Genomic DNA, 19,524 nt, shown 5'->3' on the forward strand with positions numbered 1-19,524 from the left:
GTCCTGTTATCATTCTTGGGAGTGTAACCCCCAAGCCTGATCTTTCGGGGGGGGCTTTTGTAGCGCTTGTAGCAGGGAATGCTGAGTTTTTTGTGGCGCCATCTAGTGCTCAGAGTGGCAGGCGAACGACAGGTCAAGGGAAAACCAAAAAGACGGTAACAGGTCAAAACGTCAGGCTATCTCTGTTGAAAATGCATCCAGGGACCTGTTAGAGGATTTGCCGCCAGAACGTTGGCGTCCCTATCGGCTATTCCCTCGTGAAAGTCAATTGAGTCGGTTGCGTATCGGTCCGACGGAAAGGAAAACCAAGAATTTAGTGAAGAGAAAAACTCTAGGGAATCTAAATATCTAAATCCAAGATTCGACTGCGAGATTCTTGGTTGAAGGCGAGTGGGCTGTTCAGTCGTCAGAAGCCGTATAGCGCTGAGTCCGGTTGGGGTAAGTGCTGCGGTAAGAGAAGAGAAGGGCTAAAGGAGAATAAAGAGTTGTCCCATTTGTAGTCTTGGCGCTTAGTAAATCGAGTTAATCAGTGCGGATTCGATCGTCCAAGGAAGCCAGCCAGCAAACAACAACAGCCGCAAGCCTAACAAAGTGGCGTTTAAACCTTTGGGATTGTCTGGAAAGCGCTCAGCCATCGGAGAAGCGAGCGTGGAAGCAGAGGGAGAAGACATTTGGGGAACGCTCGGTCCCCCAAGCGGCTAGCTTCCCGAGGCGTTGGCGTCGGCACTTTAGTAGTCGAGCGCGACGCGGCAGATAAGGAGGGCCCGTCCCTTGGTCGCGAGCAGATCGGCGGAGAGAAAGTGTTAATCTAGCACCGTCGGAGATTGGCCGTTTGGCCTTTTTCTTTGCTTTCGCGTACCTTTCACCTGCAGAAGCAGGGGAAAGAATTTGAGCTGTTCCCGTTCGCCCAGGAGGTGGAAAGGAAACATAGATAACCGTCGGGAGAAAGAGAATAGAAAAAAAAGAGTAAGCAACGGATTGACGGAGTAATTGTATTCGTGTTTGTAAATGTGTAATTAATTATGATTTCTGTGCGGAGCTAATTAGGAGAGATTTAGATTTGATTCCGGTAGTGGCTTCTCGTGACTCTCGCCGATCTGCAAATATGATTTCCCCCAACCTTGTGCCCTTTTAAGTGTTCTTCCACCACAGCAGCTTTAGGTATTCATCGAGGAAAGCGCTTTCGCCGATGGAGCCATAAACTGGAGAAAAGATATGAGTGGACTTAAATTCTATTATTAATAAATACAACTTGAAACAAGGGAACTAGGGCCGGTCGGTGAGTGAGAGGGAGAAGTGCCCACTCGAATTGGTTTCGTAACATTACGGAGTCAGCAAGCAAGTTAGTTTGTCCATTTCGGACTTATTTAGTATATCGTTTGTATGACACATAGCCAAGTATTTGTAGGAATTTTATACATATATTTCATTTAGCTACTCTTTTAATGTGGGTGATTATATTATGGTATTTGCGGGTAATGTTAGTGTTTTAGCCAGTAAGTGAATAAACTTTATAATGTATTAATCTACCGCTTTGCTTTCGCTGGCAAATTCCCCATGTAGGACGCCCCGGACAAAGGGGCCATTCCGTCATTAAATCGAACGGTTTGGAATGGCCATGGTAGGGTGGGCGACATGACCTCGACAACACCAGAGGCGGAGTTGAGATACCTTTCCAGCACACATCCACAATTCTATTCAGGGATAAACAGTGTCTCCCGGTTAAGCATTTTCGTCGTGACACGCTACTTCATTCGCGGTATAATGCGTATAGGCCACCAGCAGGAGGGGGGCAAGAACATCACTCCAATAGCCGACGAGCAGAGGCCGGAAACCCAAAGCGTGTGCTTCCCTTCGCTGAATGACAGCTAGCCTGGCAGGATTTATATACACAGACGTGCGTAGATGACACGTTACATTTATGAATCATAGATATAGTATTATAACTAAAAATTGGCGCCCAACGTGGGGCCACACCTATTCAGGTGTGACACCATCAACACTGTGACATCCTTTTTTTTTTGTCTTTAAAACTTCCCGATTCAGCATAGACGGCATTGACCAAAATTGTTTCTCTGGAAGTGGTCATTGCTCAAGAATATCTTCTTTTCTCAACACCAAGTAGAGGGCTTGTCAGACGATTCGGAAAACGGAAGCAGAAGTTTTGACTTTTCATCCGGCCACGTCTGAGGAGCGTTTCGAAAAGTGCATCGATCTTAATAATACCCTACTTTTTCTGAGGCAGGAGTCTTAAACATGGTCTTTCGGGCGCATAGGACTGCAGAGGGAATCTCGTTTACTTACGGGCAGTCGCTGCCCACGGCTGAGGGACTGTGCGGAAGGCTTAGCCATTGCTGCTGATGAGCTTTAGCGCGTTGGACACACTCGGATTAATCTTGATTATAGAATTCCGTTGGCCACGAGTGAAATCAGAAGCAGCATGCTCATTTCAAGTGTAGAGTGCCGAGCCGAGATGTTTGGACGACAGCGGCGCGAATCAAAGCAGCAGCTGGCCACGGCTCGCGCATGCAGTTGTTGTTGGTTTTGATTAGACAGCGACAAGTGCAAGGCGTCTGCGCGCGTACACATTCTTTTCATTTTCTTTTGTGCTTAGGAATTGGGGTCTCAATTAGCATAGGGTCCGTTTCGCATGGGGATTAGCTATGCGTAAGGCAAAAATTTGTATGACTTTATTTTATCGTATCATATTCTTTGCGTTCTATTCTTGTGGTTTACATTCCATGTGTGTTATTTGGTAGGGCTGTTGATTTGCTAGCTCTCTCGCTGTACAAGGGAAGCGAGACTTGAGAACAGCTGTGCCGTTTGCTGGGCCATTGACCCTAAGTTGGCAACGTAGGAAGCTATGAATTATAACACGAGGAATCAGTTCTCTTTGCAATTTGAGTTCACGTACAATTACTTATTATTTTTGAATTTTTAGCTCATCTTAGGTTTGCTAGCATAAGTTATCTGACTTTTAACTAGAATACTTAATTTAGTTTTACTATTAACACATTTTTTAACTTTGGTTTTGTCTGCGTTTGATAAGTAAGTGTTTAGGTTTTGTCGTGTAGTTTTTGTGGGACATATTTTTGTCAGGACAGTTAGCAATTAAGTTTGATTTATTTTTTTTACAATGGAGAACCCCGATAACAAGCCTGAACCGGCTCCGGCGCCAAAATGCCAGTTGTGTGGGAAAACTTTGGCTTCGGCTCCTACATTGAAAACAAAGTGCAGCCACGAGTTTCACAAAACTTGTATTGAGTCACATGTCAAGACCCATACTACCTGTCCCACATGCAAGACGCTATGCGTCGATAGAAGTACTCCTCATAATACCAGGTCCCAGGCCAAGCAAAACGATGCAGCAGCCATAACCGCTGAAAGAGTTAGTAGCATGGTTACACAGGCCATCAGCACGATGCAAAACGAGGTGGTAGCCCAGCTCAGGGACAAAATGGCTCAAATCATTCAGTCCAGCATAGCAGCACATTTCCAAGAGACTGGCAATAGCATTCCTCAAGGGAATAGACGTGGGGAAGCGGATAATCCGGTCCAACAAAATAGGGACAGAGAAGGGGAGGAAACATTCCGACAGGGACTGAATAGTCAGTATTCAGCACAGTTTCCGAGCTACGACCGTCCAAGCAGTGCAGTCTCAGATCTGAGTCAGCGACCGGACAAAGTCGCCCATATCCTCAATAGTTGGAAATTACGTTTTAATGGGACCCAAGAAGGATTGAGCATTGATAATTTTCTCTATAGGGTAGAGGCTTTGACGCATCAGACTCTCGAGGGAAATTTTCCAGTTCTGTGCAGTAACGCCAGTCTGTTTTTTGACGGAAAGGCCAGAGATTTTTATTGGCGTTACCACAAGACTTCCGGATCGATGAGATGGGACCGGTTATGCCAAGCCCTAAGAAAGCAGTTTAGGGATTCTCGAACCGATGTGGATATCAGAGAAGCGATAAGGGACAGGAAGCAAAAAGAAAAAGAAAATTTCGATTCCTTCCACGACGCCCTGATACAGCTGATGGATGATTTGGAAACTCCCATGTCAGAGAAAGCGATTGTGGAAACTTTACGGCGCAATTTGCGACCTGAAATTAGACATGAGCTCCTGAATGTCCAAATCGACTCCGTAGAACGTTTGAGAGAAGTCTGTCGTAGAAGGGAGGGTTTTCTCGACGACGTTAGGCGGAGTCATGGGTACCAGAAATTGATTCCTTTCCGGAAACAGGTTGCGGAATTGGTAGAGGAAGCCCAATTAGAGGAGGCCTCCGAATTCTCGGATGTAGAAGAAGAGGACGAGGTGGCAGCCATGGCACTGATTTGCTGGAACTGCCGAAAGGAGGGGCATCGCTACCACGATTGCGATAGCAAAAGGAAAATTTTTTGCTTTGGGTGCGGAGCACCTAATAAATATAAGCCGTCGTGTAGCAAATGCAAAAAAAACGGCAAAGTGAACACCCAGCCTCGCCAGCCGGTCAGTGTTCAGCGCAAGCAGTCGAGTGCAGAGGCGAAATCCCAGTAGGGATACTTAAAACTACCGCCCAGCTTCCGTCGGAGAAATCAGAATCCGACATACACCAAGCTTTAGTCTGGCCACAACTAGTCCATGCCAGATCCCATTCGCTTTTCACCAACGACCAACCCAGTAATAAGTCCCTCACAAGGAGTGCAAGAAGGATGAGAGCGTTCCGGCAGGCGGCGAAAGCGATAAATTGCATTCGTTACAAGCAGAAGGACAAGCGTCCATATGCGGAAGTTCGCCTGTTGGATCAAACGGAGCAGCTATGAGTGTTATAGGCGGAAAGTTAGCAGAACGCGTAATCCAACGCCGAATTCCTTTTAAGAGAGGAGTTGTAAATGCTTCCACTGCGGATGGACGGAGGCAAGAGGTAGTGGGACGACTGCGGACACCGGTGCAGTATAAGGGTGCAGTGAAGGACCTTGAGCTGCACATTATTCCAGCGCTCAGCCAGGACTTGTATTTAGGGATCGACTTTTGGTAAAGTTTCGATTTATTACCACCCAGCATGTCGCTGGCAGAGATAGTTCATGAACCGCAGAACCTCAGCCGAGGGGAAATGGACCAGTTGCAAGCGACCATCAATTTATTTCCTTCGTTTTCCGTTTCCGGTCTAGGAAAGACGGCTCTGCTTTCGCATTCAATTGATGTAGGTGATGCAAAAGCCGTGAAGCAGAGACACTTCCCTGTATCTCCTGCGGTAGAGAAATTGTTATATGCGGAGATAGATCGGATGCTCAGCTTAGGGGTGATAGAGGAATCCGATAGTGCGTGGTCATCACCGGTAGTATTGGTGCAGAAGCCAGGAAAGGTGAGGCTATGTTTAGATAGTAGGAAAGTTAACGCGGTGACCAAAAAAGACGCGTATCCGTTACCACAAATTGATGGGATTCTAGGACGTCTTCCTAAGGCGTTGTTTATTTCGAGCCTGGATCTTAAGGATGCCTATTGGCAAGTTCCCTTAGAGCCGAGCTCACTCTCTACCAGTATAAGGTAATGCCTTTTGGTCTCACTAATGCTTCGCAGACCATGACAAGGCTGATGGACAAGGTAATTCCGGCCAGTTTAAGAAATGAAGTTTTTGTGTACCTGGACGACCTTTTGATTGTGTCGGACAGTTTTGAGTCACATCGGAGGGTGTTGAGTGAAGTGGCAAGTTACATTAAAGCGGCAGGGTTAACGCTGAATGTGGAGAAAAGCAAGTTTTGCATGAAGTCAGTGCGGTATTTGGGGCATATAGTAGGCGAAGGGGTGATTCGTACAGATCCGGATAAGATTTCGGCCATGTCCGATTTTCCTTTGCCAAAATCCCTAAAGTCTCTGCGTCGCTTCCTAGGTATGGTAGGCTGGTACAGGAAGTTTATAAGCAACTTCGCATCGGTAGCCGCGCCTCTCACGGACTTGCTCAAACCCAGACAGAAATTTTCAATGACTCCAGAGGGTCAGAAGGCTTTTGAAAAGTTGAAGGAGATGCTTTGCTCAGCGCCAGTTTTGCGTAGTCCTGATTTTAGCAAACCATTCTATGTTCACTGCGACGCTAGCAAGACAGGCGCTGGGGGAGTGCTGGTGCAGAAGACGCCGGAGGGGGACGAATATCCGATTGCGTTTGTATCGAAAAAACTCAACAAAGCCCAAAAGAATTATTCGGTCACCGAACAAGAATGTCTGGCCGCAATAGTTTGCATAAATAGGTTCAGAGCTTATATCGAGGGGCATGAATTTACTGTAATCACTGATCACGCCTCTTTAAAGTGGCTCATGTCACAAACTGACTTACACTCACGTCTAGCCCGATGGGCATTAAAGCTGCAGAGTTTCTCGTTTAAAATAGAGCATCGTAGCGGCAGGCTTAATGTGGTTCCGGATGCTCTTTCTCGCGTAAATGAGGAGGAAGTGGCGACTCTAGACGCGAGCAATGGGTTGTTGGTGGATTTGGAATCGCCAGAATTCAAGGCAGAAGATTACGTGGAGATCGTAGAAAGGGTTAGGGCCAATATTGATAAGTTGCCAGATCTCAAAATTGTAGATAACTTGTTGTATCGTAGGTCAGATCACGCAACAGAAGAGGTGCTACATGATGTGTTCATTTGGAAACTCTGGATTCCTCAAGGGTTAGTGGTTGACGTTTTGCGTAACGCGCACGACAATCCACTGGCTTCCCATGGAGGCATTCACAAAACCCTAGAAAGGATACGGCGGTATTATTACTGGCCTGGTTTGGTTGCCGATGTGAAGAAGTATATCCAGGCTTGTGATGTCTGCAAGACTACCAAGGCCCCAAATACAATCCAGAGACCGAAGATTGGAATTGCGCCCGAGTCACAACGTTTCTTCCAGAAATTATATGTAGATTTCCTGGGGCCATATCCCCGTTCAAGAAGTGGACATATAGGCATCTTTATCGTCCTCGACCACTATTCTAAATATGTGTTTCTTAAGGCAGTGAAGAAGTTGACCGCGGACGTGGTAGTCAAATACATGCAGCAAGATCTTTTTCATGCTTTCGGGGTTCCGGAGACAATAGTATCCGACAATGGCACACAATTTAAGTCTGAGGCATTCCAAAAGCTACTCCGGGAATATAACACGGCCCTGTACGCACCCCAAGCTAATGCTTCCGAACGTGTAAATCGCTCGGTGATTGCAGCAATCCGATCTTATGTGCGCGAGGATCAGAAGGACTGGGACGAGCACCTCAGCAGCATTTGCTGCGCATTGCGTTCGGCGGTGCATGCAAGTCTGAATGCAACTCCTTATTATATGGTGTTCGGACAGCATTTCATCACTTCCGGGGCAACATTCAAGCTTCTGAGAGCATTGCGGGTGATGGACGACAGGTCAGCAGTTTTCTCGCGGGAGGATTCATTAGACTTGGTTCGAAGCAAGGCTCTAGAAGTCATGAAAAAACAGAACGATAAGAATGAACGGCAGTATAACTTACGGTCGAGAGACATATCCTACAATGTCGGCCAGGAGGTGTTCCGAAGAAATTTCAGGCAGAGCAATTTTCAGTCAGGGTACAGCGCGAAGTTGGGTCCGGCCTTTCTGAAGGCCAGGGTCAAAAAGAAGATAGGGCAGGCCTACTATGAGTTAGAGGATTTGCAGGGTCGTTACGTAGGACGGTTTCACGCGAAAGATCTTCGTCAGTAAACCAACTGCTTCAAGCTGTCCTGTTATCATTCTTGGGAGTGTAACCCCCAAGCCTGATCTTTCGGGGGGGGCTTTTGTAGCGCTTGTAGCAGGGAATGCTGAGTTTTTTGTGGCGCCATCTAGTGCTCAGAGTGGCAGGCGAACGACAGGTCAAGGGAAAACCAAAAAGACGGTAACAGGTCAAAACGTCAGGCTATCTCTGTTGAAAATGCATCCAGGGACCTGTTAGAGGATTTGCCGCCAGAACGTTGGCGTCCCTATCGGCTATTCCCTCGTGAAAGTCAATTGAGTCGGTTGCGTATCGGTCCGACGGAAAGGAAAACCAAGAATTTAGTGAAGAGAAAAACTCTAGGGAATCTAAATATCTAAATCCAAGATTCGACTGCGAGATTCTTGGTTGAAGGCGAGTGGGCTGTTCAGTCGTCAGAAGCCGTATAGCGCTGAGTCCGGTTGGGGTAAGTGCTGCGGTAAGAGAAGAGAAGGGCTAAAGGAGAATAAAGAGTTGTCCCATTTGTAGTCTTGGCGCTTAGTAAATCGAGTTAATCAGTGCGGATTCGATCGTCCAAGGAAGCCAGCCAGCAAACAACAACAGCCGCAAGCCTAACAAAGTGGCGTTTAAACCTTTGGGATTGTCTGGAAAGCGCTCAGCCATCGGAGAAGCGAGCGTGGAAGCAGAGGGAGAAGACATTTGGGGAACGCTCGGTCCCCCCAAGCGGCTAGCTTCCCGAGGCGTTGGCGTCGGCACTTTAGTAGTCGAGCGCGACGCGGCAGATAAGGAGGGCCCGTCCCTTGGTCGCGAGCAGATCGGCGGAGAGAAAGTGTTAATCTAGCACCGTCGGAGATTGGCCGTTTGGCCTTTTTCTTTGCTTTCGCGTACCTTTCACCTGCAGAAGCAGGGGAAAGAATTTGAGCTGTTCCCGTTCGCCCAGGAGGTGGAAAGGAAACATAGATAACCGTCGGGAGAAAGAGAATAGAAAAAAAAGAGTAAGCAACGGATTGACGGAGTAATTGTATTCGTGTTTGTAAATGTGTAATTAATTATGATTTCTGTGCGGAGCTAATTAGGAGAGATTTAGATTTGATTCCGGTAGTGGCTTCTCGTGACTCTCGCCGATCTGCAAATATGATTTCCCCCAACCTTGTGCCCTTTTAAGTGTTCTTCCACCACAGCAGCTTTAGGTATTCATCGAGGAAAGCGCTTTCGCCGATGGAGCCATAAACTGGAGAAAAGATATGAGTGGACTTAAATTCTATTATTAATAAATACAACTTGAAACAAGGGAACTAGGGCCGGTCGGTGAGTGAGAGGGAGAAGTGCCCACTCGAATTGGTTTCGTAACATTACGGAGTCAGCAAGCAAGTTAGTTTGTCCATTTCGGACTTATTTAGTATATCGTTTGTATGACACATAGCCAAGTATTTGTAGGAATTTTATACATATATTTCATTTAGCTACTCTTTTAATGTGGGTGATTATATTATGGTATTTGCGGGTAATGTTAGTGTTTTAGCCAGTAAGTGAATAAACTTTATAATGTATTAATCTACCGCTTTGCTTTCGCTGGCAAATTCCCCATGTAGGACGCCCCGGACAAAGGGGCCATTCCGTCATTAAATCGAACGGTTTGGAATGGCCATGGTAGGGTGGGCGACACGACCTCGACAACCCCAGAGGCGGAGTTGAGATACCTTTCCAGCACACATCCACAATTCTATTCAGGGATAAACAGTGTCTCCCGGTTAAGCATTTTCGTCGTGACACGCTACTTCATTCGCGGTATAATGCGTATAGGCCACCAGCAGGAGGGGGGCAAGAACATCACTCCAATAGCCGACGAGCAGAGGCCGGAAACCCAAAGCGTGTGCTTCCCTTCGCTGAATGACAGCTAGCCTGGCAGGATTTATATACACAGACGTGCGTAGATGACACGTTACAAATCTGTATAGTTTTCTTTTATTATATTTATTGACGATCCCGAGTCCGCGATACCTCTTAATTTTGTATTATTTACGATTATTTCTATATATGGTCTTCCTCGATTTCTTCCGAGGCACTCTGCTGAAAATTTACATCCATTTTCATTTGTCCACTTTGGCTTTCCCTAGATCGTTTGACTGGCTGATTTGGTGCACAGCTACCTGCCTGAGTCTGATTGATTTGATAGTTAGTGGGATTCTGTACTCTGCCCTGGTTTAAGGAATTTCTAAATTCGTTAAATAATCCTTTATTATTTACGGCATTATTTCCTGAATTATTTCGATTCGATCCATGATTATTTCTGGATTACTACTATAGCGAGGGTAATAAGTTCCAACATTCCTACGATTGTTATTTCCGTTTCTTGAGTGTTCGTGATTCTTGTTATCAGTTAAGAAATTTTCGTAGATTCCTAACTCTTGAGCTGATTTTTCTAGATTAGCCATAGTAGAAATGTCTTTCTTTGCTAAAATGATGAACAGTTTATTGGGTAGAGCATCTTCTATGGTATGTCTGGTGGCATTTGCCAGAGCGTTTTTAAAGATTATCTTATTTTCTGGGCTAGTCTCCAGATTTAGTTTACTTACTATAACATTTGACTTAATTTCTAGTTCCTCTACGAACTTACGAATATTCCCATTGAATTTGGTGTCGTGTAATTGTTGTAGCAGCGTCTCGTATGGAGTGTGGTTGTTGAATTTGCTGATTAGGGCTGCTTTTAGATCGGTCCAGGTGTTGGGTTGAAGGCTTTGTGATAAAAGTTGTGCTCGTCCGCACAGTTGACCCTCAGTGGCTCCGTACATGATGCTTTGTTGACGGATGTCTTCTGTTGGGTACAATTCGGAGATGTACTCAATCCTGCTTATGAACGAGCTTAGGCGTTCTTGGCATCCGTCGTATGGTGGAATTTGCCTGATTGACTTCAAGGCTTGGTTCAGGTGTATTTCTGTTAGCGGCATGTTGATTTCTTTTTATTTATTTATTTTTTTCTAATATTAATTGAGTTTGAATCGTGTGTAGATTCTTTGGCGGATCTCTTTAGTATTAGCGTTACTTTTTCTCTGATCACTGTAGGTTATTACGCACTGTAACTGTCACTACGCCAATTGATCGTCTTAAAAAAAGGATTCACTTTTAACTGAGATCCTACCGACTGCGCCATTTAAATATGCGACACTTCAGTTTAAGTTTTAAAAAAGGTTTTATTCTTTCACTTAAACTTAGCGTACATTGGTTAGTTATTTCCCCGACGATGACTGAGGTCCGATGTCTGGAATGAAATTAACTTTGGTTTAATTCTCCGACGGTGTCGCGATTGACGTTTGTCTTGAACAGAACTGACTCGCCTTCTTAGATGTAGACTATTTATATTATGATGCTCGGATTGGGATTCGTATTTGGATTCGGAGGCGTTGGCTTCGACTTCGGCTTCGGAGATGGAGTACGTGACTCGATCGATATGTGGGAAAGGCGGCTTTTGATGAAAGGCTTCCGCTGCGTATGATCGGTGTTGCATTACTTGGGGGTGGCTGAGAATAGGGCCTCTGATTGGTCAGCTAGGATGGCGCGGTTCTTGAGAATCGATTAGTAATTGATCTCTGAAGAGTGGCGTGATTCTGGTGCGGCTGGATTCTAGTGCGGCATCTATTGTTTTATGTTCAACTTCTAGTTTAGGGTGTTTGTTTACATTGCCTGCAATCGGCTACGCGTGGTCCATTTCGAGCGTGAGATTGTTTATGGGGGTTCGAAGCTGAGGGTGTCGGATTGTTTATAGTATTGTGGGTGCAGGGTAATAGACATAGACAAGGGTATGCGGAGCATGGACTATAGATATGTCACTATATATATCTTAATTTTAGACCGATCCGACCACGCCCATAAAATAAAAGATTCGCTAATATTGGTTTTTAACACGTAGTCCATTATTCTAGAATATGCTATTAAAATTCTTACATATTAATATTTTTACATTTAAACTTAATACTTAAAGCGGGATAAATGTTTAAGTTTTTCAAGTTACAAAGAATTTATTATTAACCTTCTTCTACATCTATTTCTATTGAAAATGAATTTTCATTATCAATATCCGATTCGTCACTTTCACAAATACCAGAATAAGTATCAGTTTCTAGGGAAGCATTATTCTTATACTCCGTCAATCCGTTGCTTCCTCTTTTTTTCTCTATTCTCTTTCTCCCGACTGTTATCTAAGTTTCCTTTCCACCTCCTGGGCGAAAGGGAACAGCACAAATTCTTTCCCCTGCTTCTGCAGGTTACCGATACTGTTATACCCGATACTATGTCAGTATGGCTCTCCTCCGGCAGACGCCGCTAATATTAAACGACACGACAAAGAGTGCGTGCGAGAGAGACAGAAAATCAGTCTGAGCGTGACGTCGGGCGCTGCGTAGCCACTGCAAATTGATTTGTTCCTTTTGGCTATACAAATTATTTGATCTGATCCAGATTCAGCAATCTGATAGATATGGTCGTTATCTATGATTCTGCGTTTTTAGTTTTCTCGAATGTGCAATATTGTGGATGGAACAGATTTTCGTCCTTTGTGGGGGCGTAAGGGGGGGGGGGGGGGGGGGGGGGGCGAAATTCTGAGATATACGTTTTATAGTGAGATCTAACAGAAGTGCGGATACCAAATTTGGTTACTCTAGCCTTAATAGTCTCTGAGATTTGTGGATGCCCCAGATTTTCGTCCTTTGCGTTGGCGGAAGGGGCGGGGCGAAGTTTTGAAATACACTTGTAGAGGAGACATATCACAGAAGTCTCTGAACACTAGGCGCTCATAGGGACGGACATTGATGCTGATCAAGAATATATATAGTTTATGGGACCGGAAACGATTCCTTCTGGACGTTACACACATCCACTTTCACCACAAATCTAATATACCCCTATACTCATTTTGAGTGTCGGGTATAAAAACCAAGTTATTATAAACAGACCTAGACAAAACCATACCCTACACATGTCCATTGTTTCACTACGTGAAACACGCATAGACATACGCCACATAATTCACAATTGCCCCCCTCTCTCCTCACAGAGATCCACAACGTTCAATAATACAGACCCCATGCAATATATTGCTAACAAAATTCTTGAATTTCCAGAAAGTTCCAAAATCCTACACAAATATAATCAACACTATAAATATTCATAGCTATTAGGTATTAGCACTAAAAACATATGTATTTACATTTAAACTGAAACAATAACCCTGGCGAGTCAAGGCCTCAGTAGCTATAGCTCCAAATCCTGTTAGTTTTTTGTTTTAACTATTTATTAGTGTTTGGCTTAAAAACGAGCCAAAAGAAACTTTCGGTTCCACCGTTAAATTAAAAAGTATAAAAATTGTATCAGAGAAAGTCCACCTCTGAAATATACCTACCACGAGACAGGCGTGTTCTCGCTAAATTTATTTAAAATCGCCGCAAGACCCTACCTTGGCCATCTTTACTTAGCTCAACTTAACGCCAGACCCGACTTAACATTTATCACGACCCCAATCACCTGCCAGACCCGAATTGGCCTCCACTTGGCCATACGGCTATTCACTTAGCATTATACATATAACAATAATAATAATTTGAAACCAACGGTTTGTATTAATTAATCATTAAACAAAATAGAAAATGACAAAAAAACTTTATTCAATTATAGTATTAGCTTTTAATTTGAAGCCAATGTTTGTATTAATTAAACAGTAGTCTTAATAAAAGAATTAGAAATGCATTATGATGGTGTATATGTGAATACTTTTAATCGCTGAAACATTTTGAAAATAGCTAGCGCGTGTACAATTTCAATTTTGTTTAGTTCTGAATTGTTTTTGTGGTTTTAGTCGCGGGTATAAGTTATGCATTTACTTGATTAATCGAGTGAGTCGGCTGAGAGGATTAGCCCTTGAGGCTGGTCATGCCCGCACGCATTACCTCGTCGACGAGCAGCAGATTGCTGGCAATTATGGAGCAGGAGTTGAGTATCTGCTTTTTGACGATGTAGTTGTCGTAGACACCCATATCGACGGGCTTCATGGGCTCACCGGTGGCCAGATCGAGCCCAACCAAGTCCGGGTGCAAGCGATCCTCGACGGTAAGCTTCACGATAGTGTCCTGGGCGTCGTATCCACTGTTAACGGCTAGCGTTTTGGGTATCACCAGCAGAGCATCAGCAAAGGCCTGCACTGCCAGACGCGCCTTGCCCTTGATGGTGTCTTTGTATGCCACCAGCTCGTTGTAGGCACGCACTTCGAAAGCGCCAGCGCCAGGTACTAGAACTTTGTCGGCAATTGTGTTGTTGATGGCTCTCAGGCCATCACGGATGGCATCCTTGATCTGAGTAATGGTGTGCTTATTAGGTCCCTTGATCAAAATGGTGACCGAAAGCGGATTTTTGCAGTCTTCCACAAATGTGTACTTGTTCTCACCCAGGACATGCTCGTAAACTACACCAGCGTAGCCGAGATGCTCCTCTTGAAGATCGTCAAAGGAGTTCATGGCGGTACCGCCGCAAGCCAGAGCCAAGCGCTCCATATTACGGCGTTTGGCGCGACGAAGAGCCAGAATTCCCTCCTTGGCAAGGGCATCTAAGGAAATAGGATCTATTCCCTTCTGGTTGATCAACACGAAAGTCTTGTCTGTGCCATCGCACACCGACCGTTTCAGTTCAATCACCTTCTTCACACGCTGATCTATAAATTCACGTTCCGCACGGACGAACGCCTCCCGCTCCTCGGCCGTCTTGTAGAAGAATCCCGAATTGACCTCAGCCTTCTCGTACTCCAGGGAGACATTGGCGGTGAGAATGTAGACATTCTCCAACCGCTTGGGCATGTCCGGATGGCGAGCGCCATGGTCCATGACCAGTCCACGCACCAGCTGCGTGTCCGTGTCAGTTTTGTGCTGCATTTCCATCAGCTCAACCATGTGCAGATCAACAGGCTTCTTATCGTTAGCTATGGTCAGAACAGCTTCCACACACACCTCAGTGAGCAAATCGGCCAGAGCGGGATGCACTTTGGTCTTCAGACTGGTGTTTGCGATCTCCACTAAATTCTTCTTGTTGATTTGCACGGGCACTTTGACCTTGTCGAGGACCTCCAGCGACTTGTCGCGGGCCTTCTCAAATCCCTCGGCCATGATGCGGGGATGCAGACCCTCCGACAAGTAGATATCTGCCTGCTTGAGAAGCTCTCCAATCAGCATCACTGTAGTGGTGGTGCCATCTCCAGTGGAATCATCCTGGGCCGTGCTGGCCCTGGCAATCATCGAAGAAGTTGGATGCTGGATCTGCATTTCATGAAGCAGGACATTGCCATCCTTGGTTATTTTAATATCCCCGGCTCCAGAAACCAACCTAGAATATTCGAGAAATTTTTGTTAGTGTGCGTACGTTAAGCGCGTGCGTCACTTCTCTTTCCACAGTTGCGCTATCCGGCTAATAGCAAGGGAAACATTTTGTCCCTTGCCTTGACCTAGACTCTAAATGTTAGTTTCTCTGATCTTATTATTTTCAGTAATAATCTATGAAATCCGTGAATCTTTAAGCTAGTTCTGCGGTTCTACAGTACCGTCAGCTGGCACGATGACGCATGCCGCTATTGGAGTTCGTTTCTAACCTTAAAAATCACGGGGCACGGCAGCTGTTTCTGAATGCATGTTTTTCGACTGTGTTCTGTCGCTAATGAATTTAAACTCTGGTGGCTAGGATGTCACAGTAATAAAGACAGTACTTACATTTTTACTGTTCCCTTGGGACCCAGGTTGGTGCGCATCACATCCTGCAGACCTTTGGCGGCACTGATGTTGATGGACAGAGCCTGAGCGGCACGGGCGAACTCGGCCTTGGGATTCAGCAAACTGATCGAAGCCATTATGTTATTTATTTATTTAGTTTTCGTTTACAAATTGAACAATTAATTGAAAATTTCCTAATTTCAACACGCTGAGTCGAAAATGCAGACAACAGTATGACCACACGATAAAACCGATTGTTTGCCCAAAAACGATTTCATTTAAGTATGTTATGCGATAGTTTTTAAACTAGTCGCCGCTACCACTTACCATACAGTACATAGATGTGCCAGTTCATATCAAGAATATGTAAACGTATTTTCTGCGTACGCTCCCAGCTTATTCGGATATATACATATAACATATCCCGGCTATCAATCAAATAGAGACATTATTTGTGACATTGTAATGTCCTTATGACATTAGACTTTGAGGCTGGACTAGCTGAAAAAACAGAGACAGCCCTATGGGAAAAGCACGCAGTGAGAGCGAGAGAGTTATATGCGTCTAGTTTGTCCAGCGCTGATCCCAGCTAAACTGGTAGACCGAACACCCTGGGAGAGTATGCAGAAAGTTCATTTGTGACATGTATGAACTGACACATCTATATACTGTATGGTTAGTGACGAAAAAAAGACATGAATTTTTTATCGTTTCTATACGAGTATCATTTCTTATCTGTACTTAAAGTAAAAAAAAACTGCGACTCCGGAAAGACACATGCCTCAGTCCCAGTGTCAACAGGCTATTAGATTGGCCCTCCAAGTCCAAAGCTAATATATATTAAAGTTATAATCTTATTCATAATTTTTTAAAACGGGCAAGGCTAAGCTACCCCGATATATATCGTTTTCTCCTATTAACAAATATATTCACACCCATGACAATTGACTAATAAGCTACAAATACTACGTAAACACATAAGTCACAAAAGCTGTTTTGTTGTAATCTAACCAATTCAACGTGAAATCGGATTGCACACATAACAGCAGGTGGTAGGCTTTATAGTGCAGCGACGCAAATTAATTATCCACTATTTAAAGCTTAGAGGTAGCATAGTACACCCAACAAATTTTAGTGGAGGTATTTTGTTCGGTTTCTATCTCTGTTCACAATGAGCCACAATGAAGACCGCAGCTCCGAGTGCAGTGCCGAGAGAACAAACGACGCCGAGGCGGCTGCTGCTGGCAACCCACGCCAACAGCTGGGAACCTATCGCGTTTATGTGGTCACTTGGAATGTAGGCAGTCGCTTTCCGGACAACATATCACTGCGCCAACTGCTCAGCTTGGATGATGCAAGCGATGCTGCAATCTCGGAAAAGCACTTGCCGGACATATATGCCATTGGACTGCAGGAGGTAAATGCACAGCCACAGCAACAGGTTTTAAGCTTGTTTAAGGAGGATCCGTGGACGCACAAGGCAAAGGAGCTTCTGCGCAGCTACAACTATGTGTCGGTGAAGTCAGAGCAAATGCAGGGCCTGCTGCTGACCATGTTTGTGCGGCGCCCTCACGTGGAGCACCTGCATGACATCGAGGCTGAGTTCACGCGTACTGGATTTGGCGGCATTTGGGGTAACAAGGGCGCGGTGAGTGTTCGTTTCACAATGTATGGATGTGGACTGGCCTTCGTGGTGGCCCACTTGGCTGCCCACGACCATCAACTAGATGAACGGATCGATGATTACAAACAAATACTGGAGAATCACCATTATCACGTGAAACACTATCGTGAGATATACGACCACGATTATGTCTTTTGGTTCGGTGATCTCAACTTTCGGCTACAGGGCAACGACTCCTCAACAGAGGTTAGGGAGGCTCTGCGCGATGAAAGCCAGCACGAGACTCTTATAAAGCGGGATCAGCTGTTGCATGTTCGGGAACACACACAGCAAGCTTTCCAAGTGATGCACGAACGAATGCCTGCATTTCCACCCACGTTTAAGTACAAGGAAGGCACCTCCGAGTACGATTTGAAGCGTCGTCCCGCCTGGACGGATCGCATCATGTACGCCGTGCAGCCGTCGAACCGTCAACGTGGCATGCAGCTGGCCATCGAACAGTGCTCGTACAAATCCCACCCAGTCTACAACATCAGCGACCACAAGCCGGTCACAAGTGATTTTACAATCAAGATGTATCCGAATGTTCGTGCCCCAGGTGTGAATTTCTCCCCGATTTCGTTGTGGAGCATTGGTGATGAGAACACCGTGGAGTACCACAAGCAGGCGGAGTTCGAAGAAGGTCCCCATGACTGGATAGGCATATACCCCATGGACTATGCCAGCTTGGCGCACTACTCTGCCTATGAGTACGTCAACCAGGCTGAGTCGCCAACTTCATCGGACTCGAACAACGAGCGCGAATACTTCGATACGCCTGCCCCGCATCGGCGTGGCCGCCACCATCACCGGAATCGCCAGCGTCTGCGGCGCCAGCAAGAGACGAACGGAGAGCAAGTGCGCATCGACTTTGCCGACGACGTGGAGCTACGGCATGGTGAGCAGTACCTGCTCATCTACTTCCGCAGCACAGGATCGCGGGGTGTGACCAGCCTGTCGGGGATCAGCAACGTGTTCGTGGCTGAGAAACGACGCGGTTCGCCTTATCGGACTGAGTACAATGTTGACTAGCTAGCCGAGGCGCTGGACGTCACTATTATTTAGTCCAATAGCAACCTGAGTGTGTTTCGTCCTATAAACTGCATCCATTCTTGTTATGATTGTCATTTTGTGATTCTGTTTAGTTGGTTGCCTGTTAATATAGTATGTATGTACATATTTGTTCAATGTTTTTTGCAATGACCCCTATATGTGTCCGCAGAGGACGTGTACATATACCTACAAGCATTTAGTTATACTTATGTACACAAATTGTTACAGAATTATACAGAAAATCCAACAAATAATGTCCGTGTACTTGCAGCTTGGCCATTTGGAATGACTGTATTCATTGCGCTATTTATATTGCAGTTTCATGGAATTAGAACCGGTTTGTCAATTTCATAGCGGATAATTATACTAACAAGCACGTGCTGCTCTAACTCATCCCGCCCTCCCACTATGTGCTAGAAAACAAAGCCCAGTTGACCAAAGCTACTTGGTTGAGAGAGTAAATTCAGCCAGCTTCGGCCGCTGCTGGGCTTTTCGACTCGTACAAAATATGAAAAGAGCAGTGAATTCATACAAACAAAGCTTACATACATTCCCTTGCTGACATCAGTTACCGTCTTTACCGTCCCGTCTGCTGAGTTGAACATCTTAGTAGAGTGTCGTAAACATATCCTGTCACAACTATCTAGCTGGCATAACTATAGAGCATGATGGTGACACATATCCCTGTCAGATATGCACGTTGAATTCGCCCAAAATTATTAATGGGTAAACAAATATTTCCAGTGGAGTATATGTAGTTGTTATTGCTAGGTGCATACATATAACATACTATGTACAAACATATACACATGTGTCTATCTCTTAATATTCATTCCCTAAGTGTATTTTATTCTGAATGATATATAAACTTATTTAAAGCAACGTGTTATATGTATATATACATATATATATATATATATTAACATATAAAACTAAAACCAAAAATGTAAAGGATTTCAACTTAAAACATTTGTTTTTTTTTTTTCAAAAAACTTCTGCAAAAAATTCGGAATCTTAGACTTCCTACTATGCCTTACGTACCTACCTTGGCCTTTGCAAGTCACTATATAAATATGTACATATGTGTCTTGTTTTTATGTACATAAATATGCATATTAAAATTGATCAAACTTGACTGCTGCTTTAATTGACTATTCGCATGTCTCTTTTTTTTATTAAAAGTAGCAAAGATAAATGGGTGAAGCTACTAAATAATGTGCTTATTCATGATTTTCGTAGTGCTTCAGGGCTAGAAGTCAGACTAGATTTTCCCACTAGATTTAGGCTATGTTCCCATCAATGGACAAGCCGGAAAGAGGTTCCATTCTCTTCCTGATATACAGCATTATTGCGATCACAGAACAATTCCGTGATAATACATACATACAAACGTATG

General features: G+C 44.8%; 2 protein-coding genes across 2 annotated transcripts; one reads left to right on the forward strand and one right to left on the reverse strand.

The window, feature by feature from the left end:
- Positions 1 to 13,405: 13,405 nt before the first annotated feature.
- LOC108162367 (T-complex protein 1 subunit zeta-like) lies at positions 13,406 to 15,668 on the reverse strand. The gene is made up of 2 exons (XM_017297080.1): positions 15,413 to 15,668; positions 13,406 to 15,032 (listed from the first exon to the last, which is right to left on the reverse strand). Exons 1-2 carry the CDS (start codon positions 15,547 to 15,549, stop codon positions 13,574 to 13,576), a joined length of 1,596 nt encoding a protein of 531 aa, XP_017152569.1. The 5' UTR covers positions 15,550 to 15,668; the 3' UTR covers positions 13,406 to 13,573.
- Positions 15,669 to 16,326: 658 nt separating this feature from the next.
- On the forward strand, positions 16,327 to 18,871 carry LOC108162375 (phosphatidylinositol 4,5-bisphosphate 5-phosphatase A). The gene has a single exon (XM_017297093.2). The coding sequence runs from the start codon at positions 16,584 to 16,586 to the stop codon at positions 18,105 to 18,107; it is 1,524 nt and encodes a 507-aa protein (XP_017152582.1). The 5' UTR covers positions 16,327 to 16,583; the 3' UTR covers positions 18,108 to 18,871.
- Positions 18,872 to 19,524: the final 653 nt, after the last annotated feature.

This window comes from Drosophila miranda, chromosome XL (assembly GCF_003369915.1).
Source record: "Drosophila miranda strain MSH22 chromosome XL, D.miranda_PacBio2.1, whole genome shotgun sequence".
In the NCBI taxonomy this organism is placed as follows: domain Eukaryota; kingdom Metazoa; phylum Arthropoda; class Insecta; order Diptera; family Drosophilidae; genus Drosophila; species Drosophila miranda.

Excerpts from the sequence above, each read along its gene's own strand:
- LOC108162367 (XM_017297080.1), bottom strand. The coding sequence starts at position 15,549 with ATGGCTTCGATCAGTTTGCTGAATCCCAAGGCCGAGTTCGCCCGTGCC. Across the intron at positions 15,033-15,412 it reads CCCAAGGGAACAGTAAAAAT|GTTGGTTTCTGGAGCCGGGG; the intron begins GTAAGTACTGTC and ends CGAATATTCTAG.
- LOC108162375 (XM_017297093.2), top strand. The coding sequence starts at position 16,584 with ATGAGCCACAATGAAGACCGCAGCTCCGAGTGCAGTGCCGAGAGAACA.